This window comes from Myripristis murdjan, chromosome 10, assembly GCF_902150065.1.
Source record: "Myripristis murdjan chromosome 10, fMyrMur1.1, whole genome shotgun sequence".
NCBI classification, from domain to species: domain Eukaryota; kingdom Metazoa; phylum Chordata; class Actinopteri; order Holocentriformes; family Holocentridae; genus Myripristis; species Myripristis murdjan.
This window is the reverse complement of record NC_043989.1, coordinates 26,032,067-26,052,643: the sequence shown is the minus strand read 5'-3', so window position 1 is coordinate 26,052,643 and position 20,577 is coordinate 26,032,067. Positions and strand designations below refer to the sequence as shown.

The following is a 20,577-nucleotide window of genomic DNA, read 5'->3' as shown; positions in this document are numbered from 1 at the left end:
TATGCTCACAGACAGCGTAATAGATCAGGTTATTTCATACCATCCAGTTTGATTGGTGGTTGTTAATTATGTTTGGAATTTGTTTTCTCACCGGTATTCACTGTGGAGTGTAATTATGACTGAGTGCCAACACAGTGCTGTGACATTTTCTAAGGCTACTTTCCTCATTTTTTTGGCTTTATGAGGTAACGTTCGATGATACTAGCTGGCACACTTAAATGTCAGACGTGCAGCGGAGCAGGAATGAATGTGCAGCCGGGTGAGAATAGATGAGCATAAACAGAATGAATGAATAAGATATGCCAGATCCTGCTGGCTGAATGTGTTTGTGCTAATCTACACAAGAAATAATCCCGGTGAGTTTGCTCTGGCTTGTTGTGATCGTGATTATCGTCAGCTGTTAGTCTTGAGGAATTTGGAAACCTAATTCTCTTATTACACTTTGTGTATCAAAAATGAATCAACACATTGGACTGTTCTTCGTTGTTTTGTTCAGCTCTTAATTTTTCATCGCTGTTTTCATAGCGTGAGCCGCTGGAAAGTGTCTGACGTGACACTGTTTTCAATCTTATCATGGCTTTTCTTGACACATTCACACAGCAGAGCTACTACATACTGTAACTTGAGTTGTTGTTATTTCAGCATGCCTGCAGGGGAGTCTGATGGATAGGGAGATGCACTGTGGGTGACAGTGTTCCCGTTGGAGAGCACAATGATGTCAGGAGGTGGCAGAGGAGCACAGGGGAGGATTTGAGCGAGGCAGAAGAGGAGGAAGAGGAGGATGAAGATTGTTTCTATAACTCAAATCTGCCAAGCAGCTCGGCTGTAATTCACAGCGATCCTGGCCGGCTGCATTTATCCTGCTTAATTACTAACCTGCAGTCATAAGATGGGTCTTTGCAGAATTAATAGCGTCTGCGTGTGTGTGCATGCGTGTTTGTGCTTGACTGTGCGCACTTGTGTGTGGGAGTGTGTGAATAATGAGGCTTAAGTGGATCTGAGTGTTGTAATGAGCTTTGTGGAGTGATGAGTGGAACTAGGTTGTCGGGGTAAGTAGTTTGATAGTCTGCGGCATGACAGCAAGTCGCAACCCTGTGAAATTTAGGGATGGGGAACAAATCAGAAGGAGATGAATCTTGGTATTGAAATGTTCTGCAGTGAAATGTTCTGCGACATTTGCAAGTATTACAACAGCATCAAAGTTCAAATGATAAGTCATCTGCAACTGGTCATAGCTCATTCGGCACATCAGTCCACAAAACTGAGTTGAGTTTTAGTTTGAATGAAAAAATTAGCAGTGACCACTTTACTGTCATTTTAATAAGTCAGGTAATACAAAAACTTTTCAGAGTTTTTAATGAAAAGCTGTGAATCTTTGGCTTAACAGAGATTCAACTGTATTAACGATTCACTGCTTGGCAATTCGATTCAGTTTTCCTTTTTGGAAAAATTCAGTTGAACTCAGTTTAATTTAAACCATGATTTGATTCAATACAGAACTTGTCGCCAGACGTTGAGTGTATAGACATTAAATAGGCATGTGCATTAAATAAACACATGTATTTATGTGGACTATCTTGAATTGATTCAAAGCGTTTCATATCAATCCAGACCAAAGTCAGAGTGGTTCCTTTTATTTATTTCCTCTGGCAGATCAAATGGCAGAATCTATGATTCATTCATTGCATCAGTTTAATCAATGAATTATTACACGTCCACTAGACAAAGTCTTTTGTTGAAACACAAATAAACAAAATTCAATGTGTTTTGATGATCTAAGCTGAAGCGGTATTGAATGAAGTCAAAGAGATTGATGTAAGAAGGAGCTGCAATCAAGACAATCAAAGAGATAATGACAGTAGCAGCAGACATTTCCCTTTGTTTAAATTCGCTGAACTCCTTTTCTGGGTCTCAAACTTTTCACAGTTTCACTTTCTGTTCTTTTGAGAATTAAGTGTTAGGGTGACCTGACAAATGTAATCACAGGCTTGCTAAGTGATCCATTGCCTTCCAGTGTAGTCACAAGCTTTCAAAGTGGTTCAAGTCAGTTTAATGTATCAAGCTGTTGGCTAAGGCAGATGGAACATGATGGAGTCTTCATGCATTTTAAGACTAAACCAGCTGAAGTTCTTCCCCAAGTCAAAAAGTTTCTCTGCTGTGTTGTGAGGGCTGCCAGCTCAGCAGTGGCCTTATTTCAGTCAGTCCACCGCCGAAAAAGGCTTTGGTGTAAAAGGCTTTGGTGTCAAGCAAAGCTGTGGTTGCTCCGAGGGCAGTGGTATTATTTTGCCCGGTTGTGTGTATTTTGGTTGCCATAAAGAAACAGTACACACAAAACATGAAAAAAAAAAAAAAAAAAAAACATATTTTCCCATTTACCCCAAGTGTAATCTATCTATCCAGATGGTTTCTGTGTGATTTGGCGAGGTTTCCAGTTTCTCTCCATCACAATGGGGCTAGATGGGTATTGTTTTGTTGAGCTCAAACCATCAAAGATTTACATGTGAAAAACTCAACAACTGCTCTTTCCAAAAACAATGACATGGATACCTGGCATAATCCAAAGCCCTCAGGGGTGAACAGTTTTATTGGGGACTGTTTCCTTCCTGTCTTCCCACCTCAAATGTGTGCTCACGCGGAGCAGACTGATGCAGTTTGTCTGTGTTCTTCTGCAGGAAATATCTTTCTTCCTTTGTATTTTGGGTGAACTGTTCCTTCAAAGGTCATTGCTGTCATAGTAGAATAGCCCCTCTCCTTTTCTGCTCTGAAATAGCCCGGCAGTGTGAAAGCTTCCCGTGGTCATCACACTGGTATGGTTTCTCTCTGGCATGCATTCTGCCGTGAATTAGTAATTTCTCAAATGCTCTGAAATTGATCCCGCAGGCAAGAAGAAAGTGATGACTCCTCTCGCCAAAGTGTAGGAGTAAGATTTTTAGTTTGTTTTAAAAGGGATTATACATACATATAAAACTAACCACATTGTTATAGTTGCACAGGCTATGTGAGGTTAGTGTTGAATTCTTAGCAGAGATGGCACATGGTAAGTTTTGCCACAGGCTAAGCAATGGTAATCTTCTGCCTTGTGTGCAGTTTGAGGCAAACCTCTTGCAACAGACAGGGCAGAGGCATGTTTTTCTCTCCTGTGTGTTTTCAGGGAAATTTGCCTTACAGTCAGTATGCACTGGAGGACCTTTACATTAGATGTGGTGGTCACAATCAACACAGGTGACAGGTTTTTTTCTGCTGTGTGAATCAGACGGTGTTGTTTTCAGACTGTTGGATGTGTGGAATATTTTCCCACAGTCCAGCTCAATGAAATGGCCTCTCTTCCATTTGAAAAGGACCCAAAACTATTTCCACAGTCAGATCAGCGGCACAGCCTCAGTCCAGAGTGAATCCTCTTACAGGTCAAATGTCCCTGGATGATGAAAGCGCTGCCACATTCAATGAATTCACAAGGTTTCTCACCTGTCTGACATGGCAGGTTAGGTTTTCTGCTCTGCTCATTGCCTCGGTGAAGTCTGAACAGCACATCCTGCAAGTTCTGGACTTTTTCCCATTTGAACCGCTGCTTCAGAGGCTGTTTCAGAGGCTTTTGGTGCAGTGGACTGGATTTCACAGTTGGCAGAACTGTTGGCAGTGGCTCAATGTGGCAACTCAGCAAACTCCCCACTGTAAGTTTTCCAGTAACATCATCGCCTTCTTTTTTCGGTCATTGGCTCGAGTTCGAGGTTGGCTGTTCATTTAGTGTTGGCCTGAGACGGTGATGAGCTGCTGATGAGCTGCCTCAAAGAATCTATTAAATTAATATGGTGTAAGCAAATTCTGACAGTGTATTAATTAAAGTCTTTAAAAAGCCCTTGTTTTAGCATTTTGGATGAATTTATTTATAAAAAGGTGGATATTGACCTAGCCAAGCAAAACCCAAGTGTTGAATATTCTAACAGCCTCCACCCTATTTTTTTCATAATGGGTAAAATGAACCCCTGTCTAGAATGGGAAATGTATATTTCATGAACTAAGCAACCTACCCATTGTATTTTGGTGAGATTATCTGAATACTGAGAATTTTGGCTTTTCTTTTGCATTAAGACAATGAAAAGTGTTTGAAATCATCATTCATGAAAAGTCTTGTCATCAACCCATCAGGTTGTATCTGTGCAGCTGAATTACTCTTGTTTCAATACACAAGATATGATGTTACCATACCGATATGATGAAATAATCATACATTTAATACACCTAAATACTTTCATTTTCAGACATCCCTACAGCTGTGATTGAAGACAGATCTTTATAGTTTTTTTCCATGTTGTTAATTACATTTAGCATGCTTGACATATAGCCTTTATAATAATTAGATACTGAAGATGTTGCACAATCAAACATCTATTCCGGTTGGTTTTATGTTAATGCTGCAGTGCAAGTGGGAGAGCTGTAGTCCAGTCGCAAAGTGCCTGTTTTCATGAGCCGTGAGAGATTTACTTTGCAGCAAAGCACTGAACATTTTAGACAAATTAAACTTTAATTCCTTCCGCATTAGGACTTGTGTGGTGCTTTTTCTAGTTTGCTGCAGAGCTCGCAAGCACTCTGTTCTGCTGACAGAACGTAAGGCCATAGGACAGCTGACTGAAAGCAGATAACAATCAGAGGATGTTTTCTTTAATTAAAGCAACAAGTGCGCTTGACGGGCAAAAAGAGGCTTTCAAATGTGCAAGTTTATGGTTCTTTTCAACGACTTAATTCTCTTATCTCTGTTTTGTTTGGCACACCTTGATTTATATTGATTTGCAATCCAGGTGCACATCTTGCTGGAGGCGGCTTTTCAACGTGTGGAATGCATAACGGAGTGCGAAAACAAAGAGGTGCTTCAGCTCTGTGGTTAAAAGATGATATGAATCATACTGGGAGTTGATCTGAAAATGTAGGAAGGCAGTTCAGATACAGAGAGGGAAAAGCAATCAGCAAAAGCTTGAAAATATAGAGAAAATAATACATTTATTTTGACACAGACTAAATCAATAACCATATTTCTCATCGTATATTGCTGTTGTGAGTCAGTGAATTTAAATGATGTTGCTGCTTGTTACTGCTGGCGCGGCATCTCCAGAATTGATAACCATTAAAGGAATTATTAGTCAGATTTGATGTGTTAAGATGAAATTTCTTTTATTAGGTTGTTAGGATGTTAGAAATTAGTTTGTTAAACCTGTGAAAATCCATACACTGGCACACACACATACTATAAAAATAATCAATAAAAACAGTATAAATAGTATGATTTGATATATAATCATTACAGTGATGATTCTGATCAGGAGCATGATAAGATTATTATGATGCAGATGACTAATTTTCATCCACAGTTCTAGGGGCACCCCGAGTCAGTCTCTCTGATCATAACATTAGTTTCAGTTTATTTCGATTGCTTGAAAATGTTTTAATTAACTATGATAACACTGATTTGATGTATCTTATGAGCTGAAAAATTGAAGCTTGCTTATCAAGCATAGTACAAGAGATGTAATGATTAAAGTATGATTTTAATGATAAAGAGGAGGGAAGTGTGATCGAAATATATTTTATGCTTTATTCTTTAACATATCCAGTATTATTCATTGAAAATCATCACATGCCATGTGTCTTACTCGTTGAACTCAGGAGATGTTGATATGCTTGGGAAAGTCTGTGTGTCTTGCTTATCTCACACACACCCAAAACAAACCAAAGACACAGCACCGTAGCAGAGAGACATGGAAATGTGAAACGCGTTATGTATTCATGTTTGACAATCATATATTTACTTATGTTTATCATCAAACCATGTAACCACTTGTATTCCATATTCATGGTTGTTACAGATTCCACTGTGTGCTTATTCTAGATTCATATGTTTTCTAAGAGTTTGTAGACCAAAGAACCAAAACAACTTCATTCTGCCCTTGTTACATTTTGTTTGGTCTTTAGCTGTGGTAAATCCACTGAGTCATGCTTTCTGAAACATCACCAAGAAACTCAGGATGGTGCCTTGTAAAAGTCGTGTGTGTGAGATATTGTTTAAAGGTTCTTAACCAATTATATTTGCCACTTTTTCTCTTACGACCTTGTTATGATTTTGTTTTCTGCTCAGCAACAGTTCAGAATGTAACAGAAGGTATAACTAGTGAAGATTTTCTTTGTCTCATTGAATCAGCCTGCACCAAGCAACTTTGACATTGTTGGTGTAATGCTCTTTCCATATTGCAATAGTATTAAAGCCTAAAGAAAGACTGCTTTGACAGTTCTCCCCTTTATTAAATAATTTCTACCACAGTTAGTAAAAAATGATAATAAAACACTGAAAATAATTGAATAGAATAGTAAAGCAACCATGGAATATGTAAATGGTACTAACTGTTGTGATTGTTTTCTTAATAAGTAATGCATATGAAATATTGCGATGTAAACATATGTAAATGAAAAATATTGCTATGCATCATATGCAAACATATGGAAATCTAATTTTACATTCATTTGCTTTACATAAAAATATGTAGAAGCACATAGAACAGGAAAGGACTGATGTAGATTCTGCATATGACTGCATCTAATGCATGTGAGATTAGATTCCCATACATGTGCATTTACATTTGGTAGACTACTAGTCACCATACTGCTTTAATATGTACAATATAATGAAGGTTACTATTTTATAACAAAAGTTCTATAAGCACAGGCAGAACCCTCTACTGGACTCTGTGGTTTCATCCAGTCATATGCACAGACTTCCTTACTGAAATCTATGTAAATGCAGTCAGCCGATCAGGACGCCTGCCTAGTGTGTGTATAAAGCAGTGAACCGAGCTGTCGGCATCTGTGAGTCTCTTCAGCAAGTGGCATAGGAGTGGCAGGAATGCTATGCTTATAGAAATAGGGTTACAGTATCGTAAGTTTCATTCTATCTCACACTGGCTCCAGGGGGCATGCATCACTGGGTGTTGTCTCCTGGCCCCTTGAAGGAAACGTTTCACAAGGACAATGGGTTAAGGCTAGTCATCAAAAGCTCATGGCAGATGGAAATGGCTGCTGCATACGCTTAAATAGTGACATGAGATAGCCCTTTCTCCAGTTGATACTGCAAAAAGGAGAGAAGAATGGTCGGATCCTGCCCTAGTCGCCGGGATACTGTGTATGACCCCTACAGACAAACCAGCCTGCATTAGCCAGTCTCTCTTGGGAGCCAAGCATGGAGAGGTTGGCCCAATGTTGGCATCATGCCTATCACACACATGTTCTCTGCAGAACTGGGGAATTGTCCAGGGTTGGGCTGCCAGCATTTCTGTCATCTCTGCGTATCAGTGGTCCGGGAATACTATGGTGACCTTCCGTTGCTCTTGTCTCACTCCCTCCGACAGAGGAGGAATAAGGCAGAGAGGAATAAGGCATAAAGCAGCTTTTCTGGCCATGGCGCTTGTGCGATGCATCCACCCACAGAGGTGGATCATATTACAGAAACAGGGACAACCACCGCAGACAGTGTGTGTTGCGTCTGTTGCAAACAGATCCACTTCCACCTTCCCAAACTGGGTCCAAATCAGCTGCAGCACATCAGGGTGAAGCATCCACTCATCTGGCAGGGGGCCACCCCTTGACATGCGGTCGACTATTTTCCAATCCCACAGTCTGCCATTTTCAACAGAGATGTGGATCAAACTCTGCCCTAGCCTGCTGATGTAGGCAACAGAAGGTGCAGTTGTCAGGCCTCACCAACACATTTGTCCTGTATAAGGGGTTTCAAGTAGTGATGTCCCGATCTGATCATGTGATTGGAAATCGGGGCCAATCACATGATTTCCAATTTATTGGGAATGGGTGGAAATGATCAGATTTTTTTTTTTTTTTTTTTTTTTTTTTTTTTTTTTGTGTAACGTTATGCCATAAACATTACAGAATTTATGGCCTAACGTTCAGGCAACAACAGTAGTGGTGTGATTTTAGTGATGTGAAATCAAATGACTCAGACTTGGACTCAGGGGCAAAAAAATGTGATCAGGACATCCCAAGTGTTGGAGGACCAAAACACAGACTGGAGTTCTTGTAGGTTAATGTGACGCATGCCCTTGGGGGGGGGGGGGGGGGCACAGACCACTGCAACCCATGAAGGACACGTCTGTGAACACCAAGACACAGGACATCACCTGACCCAGCGATGTACCCCATCACCAGTAGGGCAGGTTGTCCTGCAGTAATGGGGCAGTGGGCACCAGGCAAAGCTTGTGCTTCTTGGTATCTAAGCATAAACCGGCAACCCTCGGCAGACAACACATGTGCAGCAGCCCCAGTGGAATCACCAGGTGGCCTGCTGCCATGTATCCCAAGACATACATGATTGTCAGTGCTGTCACACTCACCCTCGCAGCGGTTAGCCTGCTGTAGGGCTGTTTGTCTGGGTTCCAACAGAAAAGCCCACAGACTGGTTGAGTTGAGCATGACACCCAGATAATCTGCCTGTTGGCATGGCTGAGGAGGGCTCTTCTTCCAGATGATCACCAATCCTAATCTGGTTAGATTTAAGATCATCAAATAGAACTGAACAGAGTAGAATAGCATAGAATAAAACAGAACAGAACAGAATACAATAGAATACAATAGTTAGTATACTTAGAGGTGCCTGTGTGTGTGTGTGTGTGTGTGTGTGTGTGTGTGTGTGTGTGTGTGTTTAAGTATGAAAGAAAGCCTGTGGCCAGCCACAAAACACCCGTATCGAAGTGTTTCCCTCTCACTTTGTTTTACATATTTCAATGTTGTTTCTCTCTTCAGGTGAACACAGCCATGCATGAAGCCAAACTGGTGGAGGAGTGCGATGAGTTGGTAGAAATCATCCGCCAGAGGAAACAGGTCATCGCTGTCAAGATCAAGGAGTCCAAGGTAAACTATTCCCACTAAACTTCTGACTGAAGACTGACAGTGAGGACAGCAGGAAGATTCAAACAGCAGTGATCTATCGCATTAAAAGTTGTCCTTATGACAACAGTCAGCTAAGAAAACATGGAGGCCTCAGTAAGGCCAGTTTAAATATGGGTCTAAAATGTGTCTCTTGACACAAAATTACAGGACTATACCGGTGATTTCAAATGTTTGAATATTGAATGTTTGGTTGTAACACCAACCGTATAATGCTTCTGTGGCTAACAAAGTCATTGCCTTTCATAAACCACAGAACTGAAAAGCAAACATTTCCCCAGGACTATTTTGTGGCAGAGGGACTCCACCATTTCAAGTCATCTCTACATCCTGCTTTTAGGAAAATTAATGTTGATGACTTCATTATGGTAATGGAATACTAGTGTGAAGAAAGTTTGAAGTTCACGTTCATATCGTAGTTGAATGAATAGAAACCAATGGCTAGATAAAAAGTAGGAAAAATGATCTCGGAATGCTAAAATACAACTACTTGCTTTGGGTTAAAGCAGAAACATGAAGTACAGGTTGTGTAGATGCAAAATCACTGGTATGGTCCTGTAAGATCCTGGAAGTTTCCTACAGTTGGAATGATTCTGACATTCCTAGAGCTCACTGAAAGAAAGGTATCGATGTGGCTTCTGTGCGAATTAACAATAATAGCCACAGGAACTGGGATGTAGTCACATTCAGTAACACCAGTAACCTGTGACTTCATTTCATCCAAATGCAGATAAGCTCTAACATGTCTTTACAGTGATACCAATCCTTGCATGTTAAAAAAAAAGGGTCAGCTAAAGCTAGACGAGGTGCAATTTTGATGCAAAAATACACCCGTCTTATTATCCTAAATTATGCGCGGGGCTGCAGCAGAGCAGAGCATCCTCTGCCCCCTAATTAAGATGCCCTAGATTCATCTTGTTTGCCCAAATTAAAATTTGGTGTAAGGCATCTCCACACTCCCGAAGTGGTGTATCTATACTTGAAGAATGAAATACAAAGCCGTTTTCTAAAAAGCAACAAGCGAGAGAAACTTCACCGATGATGTGCTGAAGCTCTTCACCACCTCCACCCGCCAGTAAAAAGAAGAAATGTAGGTCAGAGGAGTGTGCAGTTTACTCACTTACATGAGTTCCTACATAATTCCTAATAATTCAGACAGTTACCTGCCAACGCAGCTGACTTTTGGGTCACGATACACTGGAAGAGAAACAGCAGTGTAATACAACAGAATGAAACTGAGAGGAGGGGATTATATTGTCCAGGTCTCTCCTCGGTGGATTTCCTTGTTGCCTCTGAAGTTGCTTACCCAACGTGCGTAGAAGCTTTAGGAGAAACAGGAAAGATAGAAAGGTAGATAGAGAAAAGTGAGAGTGTGTGAATGTGCCTCCAGCCTGAGCAGCAACACCGTGGCCTCTCCCAGCCAGCGTGTGTGTGGGATGAGTTTGAGCCATTGTGAAGAGAGGTCAAGGACTTATGGTACACTGATCCATGTGTGTGTGCATGTGTGTAGGTAGGTGGGTGTGTGTGTATGTATAGGTGGGTGTGTGGGTGGGTTGCCCCTTTTTGAGGCTCCTAAGGTTTGCAAACAGAGGCACATCTTTCTCTCCCTGAGCTGAAGTTTAGGGTGTGTGTGGAAAATCCTGTGAGGCTGCACAGACTTCTGTTGAGAGATGAGAGATTTCCAGGACCGTAGTTGGCATGTGTGTCAGTGTGTGTGTGTGTCCACAGTGATTGCAGACAAAAGAGTAAGGCTTGCTCTCCAGAGAGTCCCTGTCTGCGAGCGACTGTCTAGTAGAGGGGAGAGAAGCGAAATGCTGGAGAGGAGACTAAAGTGAAGTGCAGATAAAAAACCTCAGGAATGCTCGATTGATCTCACCTTGCAGGTGTTAATATTTGAGGCTGTTTAAGGGTCAAGTTATATAAGTCAAGTGCACGTTAAGTAATTCAAATAATTCCGGCTGTGTTAAAATGGATGTTTGGGAGGGAGCCGAGAAGGACGAAAAGAGAGGAGGCGACGCTAAAACAAAAGCCTGAGGGTATTATGACAGACGAAGAAAGGGAGAGAACGGAAGAAGAGCAAAGGATGAGTGAGAAGAGGTCTGGAGCTGCTGACAGACGAATGAGAAATTGAGAAAAGACAAGGAAAGTGATGAGAAACGAAACAAGAAAAAGGAAAGGGAAGGAAACCAAACCTAATCAAACTGAGCCCACAGAACTTAAATAGAGTAGAACAGTCTTTCCCATTCAAATCATTATACTAGGGCGGCCGAAGTGGCATCCATTTTTATGTTAATTGTCGGGCAAGTTGCAAAATGTGAAAGGAAAGGAAAGGAAAGGAAAGGAAAGGAAAGGAAAGGAAAGGAAAGGAAAGGAAAGGAGAGGAGAGGAGAGGAGAGGAGAGGAAAGGAGGGCAGTGTTCAGAGGTGACTCTCCTGCAGAGCCAATAGGATTATACTGGCTTGATCGCAGTGAGCAGAGCTGTGCAGGGCACTCCCTTTCACACACACCCACATGTGTGCACACAGTCATGCGCACACACACACACACTCACACAGAACAAGGAGCAGTCCAGGGCGTGTGTCTTCTCTCCTCTTAACAAGCTCGTGTCTCTCTCTAAGGAGACTCACTCATGCTTAATCTCTCCCTGCACAAACAAACACAGACTATTCCCATGCCATGCGTGCGTGTGTGTGTGTGTGTGTGTGTGCGTGCGCATCTTTGTTGTTTATCATATGTCTTTCCTTCTCTTGCATCTCTCTGTCTGCAACCTATTTTTAACTGCTCCTTTATAGCCTTGAGACTTATCAACTCAAATCCCTCTTCAAGTTTTCCAAAATCTTTTACTTTGTGACTTTAAACCACTAAACTTCCAACCTCAGTTATCATAATATGCTGTTTGTTTGCTTATTATTTATTAGGTTAAGGCTGTCCTTTTAGTCAGGATGAGGGTCACAGTTTCCCTTTACAATGTTAGGTAAAAATCTCAAATAAAATGCAGAATTGCGATTTTACCAGAGAGTAGCAGGCTTATCTCGTGACCTTAAAATTTCCCTTGAGGAAAATACTAACTGGCTCCATTCCAGTTTCAGATAAGGTAGTCTTTACAGTGTGTTAGATGCTCACACACACTGGGACACACACATACACACACACACAGCCCATGCCATATTGTCCTGCTTTAGGAGACGGGGAAATAATGATGGCTAAAAATGTTGTTTGGGGGAGATGTGTCTATGTCATAATCTGCTGCACCCATTAAGTCTCTCTCTTTCTCTCTCAGCCTGCTCAAATGTCGTTTACAGCGACAACAGATTAAGGTTGACTTAGTGGAAGAGCGGCTAAGATTGCTATTGAAAACTCCATTAAGTCACCAGCTCAGAGAGGCTTCTAAGCAAGGGCAGCTTTTCTCACAGCATAAAGGGAGTGCGCATTAGATGCTATTTTGATGCTTGGAGCGTTTTTGATGACAAGCTGTCAACCAATTGCCACCCGGTGTTTTTTGTGTAATTCCAATTTACATAATACCAGAGCTGCAAGCACAAATGTGCACAGGCATTTCTTTTAAAAGCATTCACCATTCCCAATATTATATCTGCTATTTCCTTTCCTTTTTTTGTTTTACTAAAGAATGAACGGTGGTTACTGAAAGTCCGCTGCTTTCAGGGAGTGAAGAATATTTCAGTCTTTGCCTTCAGTCGTGCTTGGTGGTCGTTACTGAGGAGGGTTTAGTGTTGCAGGCTGCATTGTTTTCCACTGTTCACCTTTCACTGACAAACCGGAGGCTCTCGCAGCCTCTATTCCAGAGAGAGCTTCGCTTCAAACTAATTTAATTTGTGTAATCAGGATGTGAGCGGTAATGGAGATAAATAGATTACTTTGGTTTCAAATTAGAATCAAATAGCCTCCGTATGCTCAGTAGGAAATAATATTACAGCGCATCCGTAGACAAATTTCAGTCAAAAGGCCAAGCATCATAAAAGCGTTTATCTGTGTATAAGGTGGTAAGTCTCTTTTACAAACTTGAAACCGTTTCTCCGGCAGTAACCTATAGTTCTGTCTGAATAGGAGAAAAGGATTATGGTGGTTATGTAAAACTTTTGCAGCTAAGGCGTGAGGATTCAAAGTCAAAGTAAAATTTTCAATTTACTCTGATTTATTCATCGGAGACTGCTCATAAAGGGCAGATGGGACTTGCAGAAAATGATTTTCTCAAGTGCTGTAAACCGTAACAAAGTCTGATAGCACCCAGGTATCGAGGAGGGAAGAGCCTCGCCCTGCCTGACCTGGATTTGCCTCCTGATGACCACTGCAGCAAAACAGCATCACCGGGGCTGCTCTCGAGTCGAGCACCAGTTCCAACCACTCTGGCTCTAATGTGGCTGCAGATTTCTGTGGCTGGTTTCCAACAAGTTGCAGCTTTCAGAGAAGAGCCAGCCAGCATGCTTAGCATTAGGGCCAGGCAATATGGACAAACTCAAATAGAGAGATGACTGTTGGTGCTGTCATAAGATATTTACACAATAGAGAGATAACCAGTCATTAGTAATGTAGATATGATGGCCCAGCAGGTAGAGGCAAATAACAGAACTACAACAGTCAAATAGAATTTCTCTGTTCTCACACAGTCGCTTCTTCATTTTCAAGTTGGAGCTTGGTCATCAGTTTTATAGTTTTCCAGCTTAACGGTACACTAAAAAATGTTTCCAGAAGCATTTGGGGTGATGCATACATAATGCTGTCGCTGAATCTTGACTCAGTTTTGATCTACAGAGCAAGAGTTTGACAGTTTGACCAGACCTTCATGACTCAAGCATGTTCCATTTGACAAACTTCATTTGTGTAAAGTTGAACTGGAGTCAACTTCATACAAATACAGACTCGGCCAATGAAATGCCCACTCACTGCAGCGTATCCCCAGCTCTGCATGGACAATGAATGGAATGCATCCAACTGACAAACATCGCCAGATTAGCTTTGTCTGTACATTCAGTTCAGAAAATTTTGTCCCTTTGCACTAAAGCAGCATCTAAAACCAAGAAAAGACAACACTTATGCCGTATCACAGTATTTCGAATTCCAAAATCCCAGTCCATGTGTAGTCTCACATCACAACATATGATATTACTTCCCGAGTACTTAGAACAGCAGTAGTAGATTCTGAAAGAAACTGAAAGCGTAACTCATAATCACCTAAGATAATTGGGGCTTTCAGAGTAGTGATGGGAATTCCGGCTCTTTTTAGAGAACCGGCTCTTTTGGCTCGGCTCACTAAAAAGAGCCGGCTCTTTCGGCTCCCAAGCAGCTCTTCAGATTTTTTGTTGCTTAAATTAATTTATTACCAACAATAATGTAAAATTATGCGCAAAATGAATTACTAATGTAAAAAAAACATGCGTTGTGTTTTTTTTATTATTATTTATATATGATTATTATATAAATATGCCTTTATTTATTCACTCTACATAGTGCTACAAAACATATATTATAAAATACAAAAACAAACTTAACTATTTACAGCTGAATTGAATTGCTGTACACACTGCAGCAGCAGCAGCAGCAGCAGTAGACACACTTCACCTTCATCAATATCAGGTTCAACTGCTTGTGTTTTTTCTTCCCATTGCACTGATGGACGGACAGTTGTCATGTGCCTGTGCAGGTTGTTAGTGGAGCCGGCTCGATAAGAGATGTTTTTCTTGCAGATTCTACACTCTGCCTTTGTATTGTCAATAAAACTGAACTGGGTCTAGATTTTACTCCTTTTCCTGCTGTCACTCATTTTCTTAACTCCACCTTTCCAGCGCGTTCATGTTGTCTCTCCTGGCCCCTCGCTCTCTTTCTCTCTCGTCTCCCTCCCTCCTGTTCTCCTGTTCATGTGTGTGTGTGTAACTGCCGGTCCGGGGTGAACCGCTCAGCGCAGACAGACGGCACCCCACATCTTGACCAATCACGTGCAGCTTTCGCAAAAAAAAATAACCAATCGGCTCCCGAAAAAAAAAAAAAAAACGGCTCCCAATCAGGAGCCGGCTCCCGTCGTTCACTTCAAAGAGCCGGCTCTTAGAGCCGGTTCGTTCGTGACCGACCCATCACTATTTCAGAGTATCTCAGGTGTTGATGGGGCACAATGGTTTCCAGGGCTCTGTAACAACAAGACTGACAAACCAAAGACACCTTAACCTTTTCCTAACCGTAACCATGACCTTGTCCTAACCATAACCAAGTAGTTTTGAGTCCTGTGTCAAGCAAGAGCCATGTTTGTTTTTAGCTAAAGTTCACTACCTGGCATCCACTAGCCAATATTAGCTAATATTATGAAACATTAGCTAACATTTCATGATGTCAACAATGACCTTTTCTAACCTTAAACATGATGATGAACCTTTTCCTAACCTTAACCATGACCGTTTCCTAACCATAACCATAGTAGTTTTGGTGGCTAACAAAGCTAATGAAGCAAATGAAACAGGCTGCAGTAGCTAACAAGCTAACTTTAACTAGCATTAGCACATGCATGAACGTTAGCAGTCACATGACATTGACACAGGCTTCGCCACATTGGCTGTAAGTGTAAATATTGATAAGCAACATGTTCTTGGTTATGGCACGTTGACATTTCAGTGTATTTGTTGGTTGTCATGGAAGCCATGCAGGGATCAGAAAAGTGTTTAACTGCTGGTTCATGAATCCAGCAACCCAGTGGTGACGCAGGTAGATGAACTTGTTTGTTAGGCTGAAACAATGAAACTGTGTGTTGTGCCTTGCTGGCCGACAGCAGAGTCCTGCGAAAAACAGAGCTGGAACTCTTTCCCCCCATGTCTCTTTCTCTTTCACGTACACACATGGATATATTTACCCCTGAACCACATTCCTTTCTTCAGTGTTATCTCATGATAGCAGAGGACAATAGGAATATGCTCATCGCCTCCACGCCTCTGTTTGGTAACGCATCCACAAGGTCATTGTTAGGTAGATGAGCCAATAGGATTTCTCCCTGTGTGACCCCATAACCTGAACTCTGGCCGTGAGTGTCTTTGTGTGTTCCTGCACTCCAGCCATGCATGCCTGCATTTCCTGTGTGTGTGTGTGTGTGTCTGTGTGTGTGTCTTTGTGTGTGTGCGATCTATGATTTCACCATCTTGTGGATCCAGATGTCAGCACACAATTGTAATGACTGTGCTCCAGATGTTATCAGGGAAAGTTTTCACTTTTGTGTTACAGATTGATTTTTTTTTTTCTTGTTATGTTAAGTCAGGTAGAGAAAGTTGTTTATTCCACAGAAGCATAGAGGCACCACACGCTTGTCACATTTTCTCCTCCCTTTAAGCGACCTGTCCTCTGTTCCCCCTGTTCTGCAGGCTTAGCATCACATTGTGCTCATTTCACCTCTACTATTCAAGTGGATCTAGTTTCCATAAAAGATAACCCTGTAGAGTTTTGAGTTTTTGTGTTTTGTTTTGTTTGCCACCTTCGCAGAAGTTAAGCCATCTCTTGTCTGTAACACAAGTTGGCAGCCTAGTCGTGAGGAAAAAAGTGTTGGCATTTTACGTTTCTGCAAACCAAGGATATGTTGAAATGTCCCATTTTCAATACTGGTGATGTGTTGTAAGATGAGCAAAAAACACCTTAGGAGGCAGGTGGGGTGGCAAATGTGACAATCAACAGGACTCTGCTTCTGCAGAACGGGGTTTGGCTCCCATGTCAAGAGCCGTGTTCATTCTAGCTAACAGTAGCTAACTAATGTTCGAAAGCCATTAACTAACATTTCATAACATTAACTATGACCTTTTCTTAACCATAACCATGACGACAAACATTTTCCTAACGTTAACTATGACCTTTTCCTAACCCTAACTGTTGTGGCTAATGAAGCTAATGAAACAAACTAATGTGGCTAAAGTTAACAATATGTGACGTTGACACAGGCTGCACCTCTTTGGCCTTGAGTCTAAATTTTGATATGCAATGTGTTTTTGGTTCAAAAACATTGGCATTTCAATTGTAGCAGCTGGTTTGAAATCATTGACTTGTGATTAGCTGCTACTAACAGGCAGTGTGTATGAAGAAGTGGCAAAGCTGATTTTCATATCGGCATTTTAGAGCAATATGGTTACATTTGGGTACATTGAATTTCATTTTCTGAAACAAAGCAAGATAAAGTACTCAGTGCATTGTTTAGTTCGTGATTGTCATAATGAGAAGTTCTTCATTTAGAAGACAGATTCAATTTCTGGAGCAGATAGATGAATTTTGGAGGTACTGGGCGCTCAGAGACCCATCAGTTTTGATTCAGAATTTCTGACAAGGCAATGGAGGGAACCAGAGTTGCCATGGGCAGACAGAAAGCAATTTCCAGCCACTGTAGATGGGCCTGAGAAAAAAAACGTGGCAGCAGCAGTGAAATACTCAGGACTGATTTCTGTGTTTTCATGGGAAGGGGTGGGCACGGGTGATTGGACACTGTGTACGACTAAAAATCATCATGCAGCAGAGTATTGTTCACCTGCAGTAGTTCATTTTCTTAATCACGCCTTCTTATTTTGGATAGTCATCTACTAGCATGCTGTGTGGTATACTTTGTATGGATCATGGGGAATGAGCAATGTAGCAGAGACAAATTGGATGATTTCACCACAACATGTGTGTGTGTTTGCTCCAGGTGATGAAGCTGCGTAAGCTGGCCCAGCAGATCGCCAACTGCCGCCAGTGTCTGGAGCGCTCCAGCGCCCTCATCACACAGGCCGAGCACAGCCTGAAGGAGAACGACCACGCCCGCTTCCTCCAGACCGCCCGCAACGTGGCCGAGAGGTGGGGGTCACACACACACACACACACACACACACACGCATTTACTTAGGTCACTTTGGGGGACTTTTCCTAGAGACTTACCCTAACCCCCATGGGCGTAAATTTAGGGTGGGTCAGGGGGGACAAGTGCCCCCCAATATTTATAAAAGATAAATTTGCCCCCCCCCCCAAAAAAATATCATGAGATACAAACCCCTCACTAATACAGGTAATATAACAATACAAAGTGGCAAAACACTTGTAAAATCATTCATAATTGTTTTCCAAAAAAGCCTTACACCCCTATGCTTGGACCATACCATTTTTACTTTGGCACCCCTCTTGACCCCCTGACCCGCCGCTAAATGTGTCCCCCCCAATGTCTAAGGGAAATTTGCGCCGCTGCTAACCCCGATGATAATGACTAGCCCTAACCCTTTACCTAACTTAACCTGACACTAACTTTACCCACTTTTTCCAAATGGGGTCATGGACGTACCTAAACTCAGCTACATGCAAGTGAGCTGTACAGTAATGCTAACATTTGCTAAGATAATAAAACCTGTAACCATTTCAGTGCAATATTTTCATTTTGCTGGACGCTTGGTTGGTCTTAAAAGGATCCAGACAATACCGACAATACCCGACAAGGGGAACTAAAGCCCAGTCCTGCCAGAATGTTTTACTGTAGAAAATTTTTTTTTTCTTTTGTAGTTACTGATTTTAGGATGTCTCCAAATATGGTAGGTGATGAAGATAGAACTCAAGAATAATGCCAAATAAGAAAATCCCCATTTTTAACTGTGTTTACAGTCCCTTTAAAGCTGACGTATATCTTAAAACATGTACATAGTACGCATCATAATAAGTTGTATCAAACTGTGTCTAGCTAAATGGTGATTGGGACTTAAATGTAAAAAAGAATGAACTGTCATTGATTTTTCCTGAAAATGTAATTGATTTTTTGAATTGGTGGTGGATATGATGATCATCGACTGGAGGTCATAGTCGTCCTCTCTTTTTGTTTATCACTACATTACTGGACACATATTTATTTCCATCTTTTTCCATTCATGCCTCCGTGTCTCCTCCACTGATTTATTCTTTTAACACTGCAACACATGCTGTGAACCAGCCAGCCTGCCTCAGAGGAAGCTCGTTCCACTTCATTTCATTGATTAGAGAGTGTATGAGACTGCCTTTTCTCTGCACCGAAAAGTTCCCACACCAAAGATCCCAGATCTTGCTTTCGGAATAGGGTTTGGGGGGCAAAGCAAGTTCCACAAGCTCTCGTGTGTTTCCACCACACCCAAGAACAACAAGCTTTAATGCAAATTTGGAGAATGTGTCTCGTCATTTTGTGTGTGACCGGCTGCAGAATAGTAAACATGGAAGATATCGAAGATGTTGCTATGATGTTGCATTTGGCTTTGGGAGAAGTGGACAGTTCCTGTGGTTGGAAAAGGAGTATCGGGTTCTAGATTTTGTTATAATGTACAGTAGACCCTGTACGAGATCACAGAGCAAAACATCAGATTTTCTTATTCATGTTTGAGGGTCTCTGTCCTACAGTCAGGGATCTCAGCTTGTGGTTATTTTGAAGACGCTGTTCCTGTAATTCATTCTCTGGAGAACTCACCGCTATATCAGATAAAGTCCTCTAGCTGCTGAGATCAATATCAGGCTTCTGCTGAAAATCATGTTTCAGTCTATGCTCGCTACTTGCCCCTCTCTCCTCTCTACATACCTCACCACTTTCTTCATCCCTCTCTCCCTTCCACCCGCAGGACGCCAGCTCTCTCAGTCCGTCTTCTCATCCATGCTCTGATTAGACAATTTGGACCGTCTGTGGCAATTCTGCAGCCAGTGTAGCGTTTTTTTTTTTGTTTTATTTTTTGCTTTGGCCCATCCTCCACTGTTTTGTGGCACCTGGCTGGGCTCTTTATTGATGAACTGGTCTTGCTTCACCGAGGAACAAAAGTCTCAAGGACTTGCTCTGCTCTGCAGCCGTGCCAAGGCCGTGGTTCAGGCTGGCTGCGGCCACAGACGGCTCATTATAGCTCAAAGCAGGAGTTTCCACAGCACTGTCCCAGACAAATCTTGAAATCAGTGTGTGTGTGCGTGTGTGTGCATGCCCTTATTGGCTTTATTACATCTATAAAGTACATGATATGATCTTTATGTGTTTTTGAAAAAGGTCATGAGACGGCAGTAATCACCACAATCATGTTAAATGATGCTGGCGTCTGCCTGAATGACATTTCATGTCTTGTGCTCAAAGATAACTCTGTGTGTGTGTCTCTTTCTGTCTCTCTCAACCTTTTCACCCCCCCACCCCCCACCGCCACCCCCCTCACCCCCCCGCCCCGACTCCGTCTGCCACCTCTCCCTTCTTGTCACTGCATTTCCTTCGTTTCCCTCGTCACATTTTTCTTTCTCTTCATCACCTTTCATCCTCCCCTGCTCCTCCCTTCTTTCCCCTGGTCTTCTCTCATCACCTCGTCTGACCTCTTACCCTTCCTCCTTTCCGCCTTTCTCCTGACTTTCCCTGCCCTCATCCTCCGCCTTCCCGCCCCTCTCCAGGGTTGCCATGGCAACAGCCTCCTCCCAGGTACTGATTCCTGACGTCAACCTGAACGAGGCGTTCGACAACTTTGCCCTGGACTTTTCCCGAGAGAAGAAGATTCTGGAAGGGCTAGATTACCTAACAGGCAAGAGCTGCGTCTCACGGCAGAAGTGCCCCTGATCTGACTTAGCAGTCACAGCATGTAGATATTTCTGTTGTTATCAGAAAATGTGTGTTATGTAATTGTAATTTTACTTTTTTTCATGTGTTATCCTTACGATTACGAT

General features: G+C 42.0%; 1 protein-coding gene across 3 annotated transcripts in view; it reads left to right on the top strand.

Moving 5' to 3' along the window:
* mid2 (midline 2) overlaps positions 1 to 20,577 on the top strand; it is a 124,284-nt gene that overhangs the window by 74,175 nt on the left and 29,532 nt on the right. For all 3 annotated transcript variants that reach the window (XM_030061661.1, XM_030061659.1, XM_030061660.1), the window contains 3 exons: positions 8,797 to 8,904; positions 17,597 to 17,745; positions 20,308 to 20,435. In XM_030061661.1, the coding sequence (XP_029917521.1) occupies positions 8,797 to 8,904; positions 17,597 to 17,745; positions 20,308 to 20,435 (385 nt within the window). The remainder of the gene's footprint in view (positions 1 to 8,796; positions 8,905 to 17,596; positions 17,746 to 20,307; positions 20,436 to 20,577) is intronic.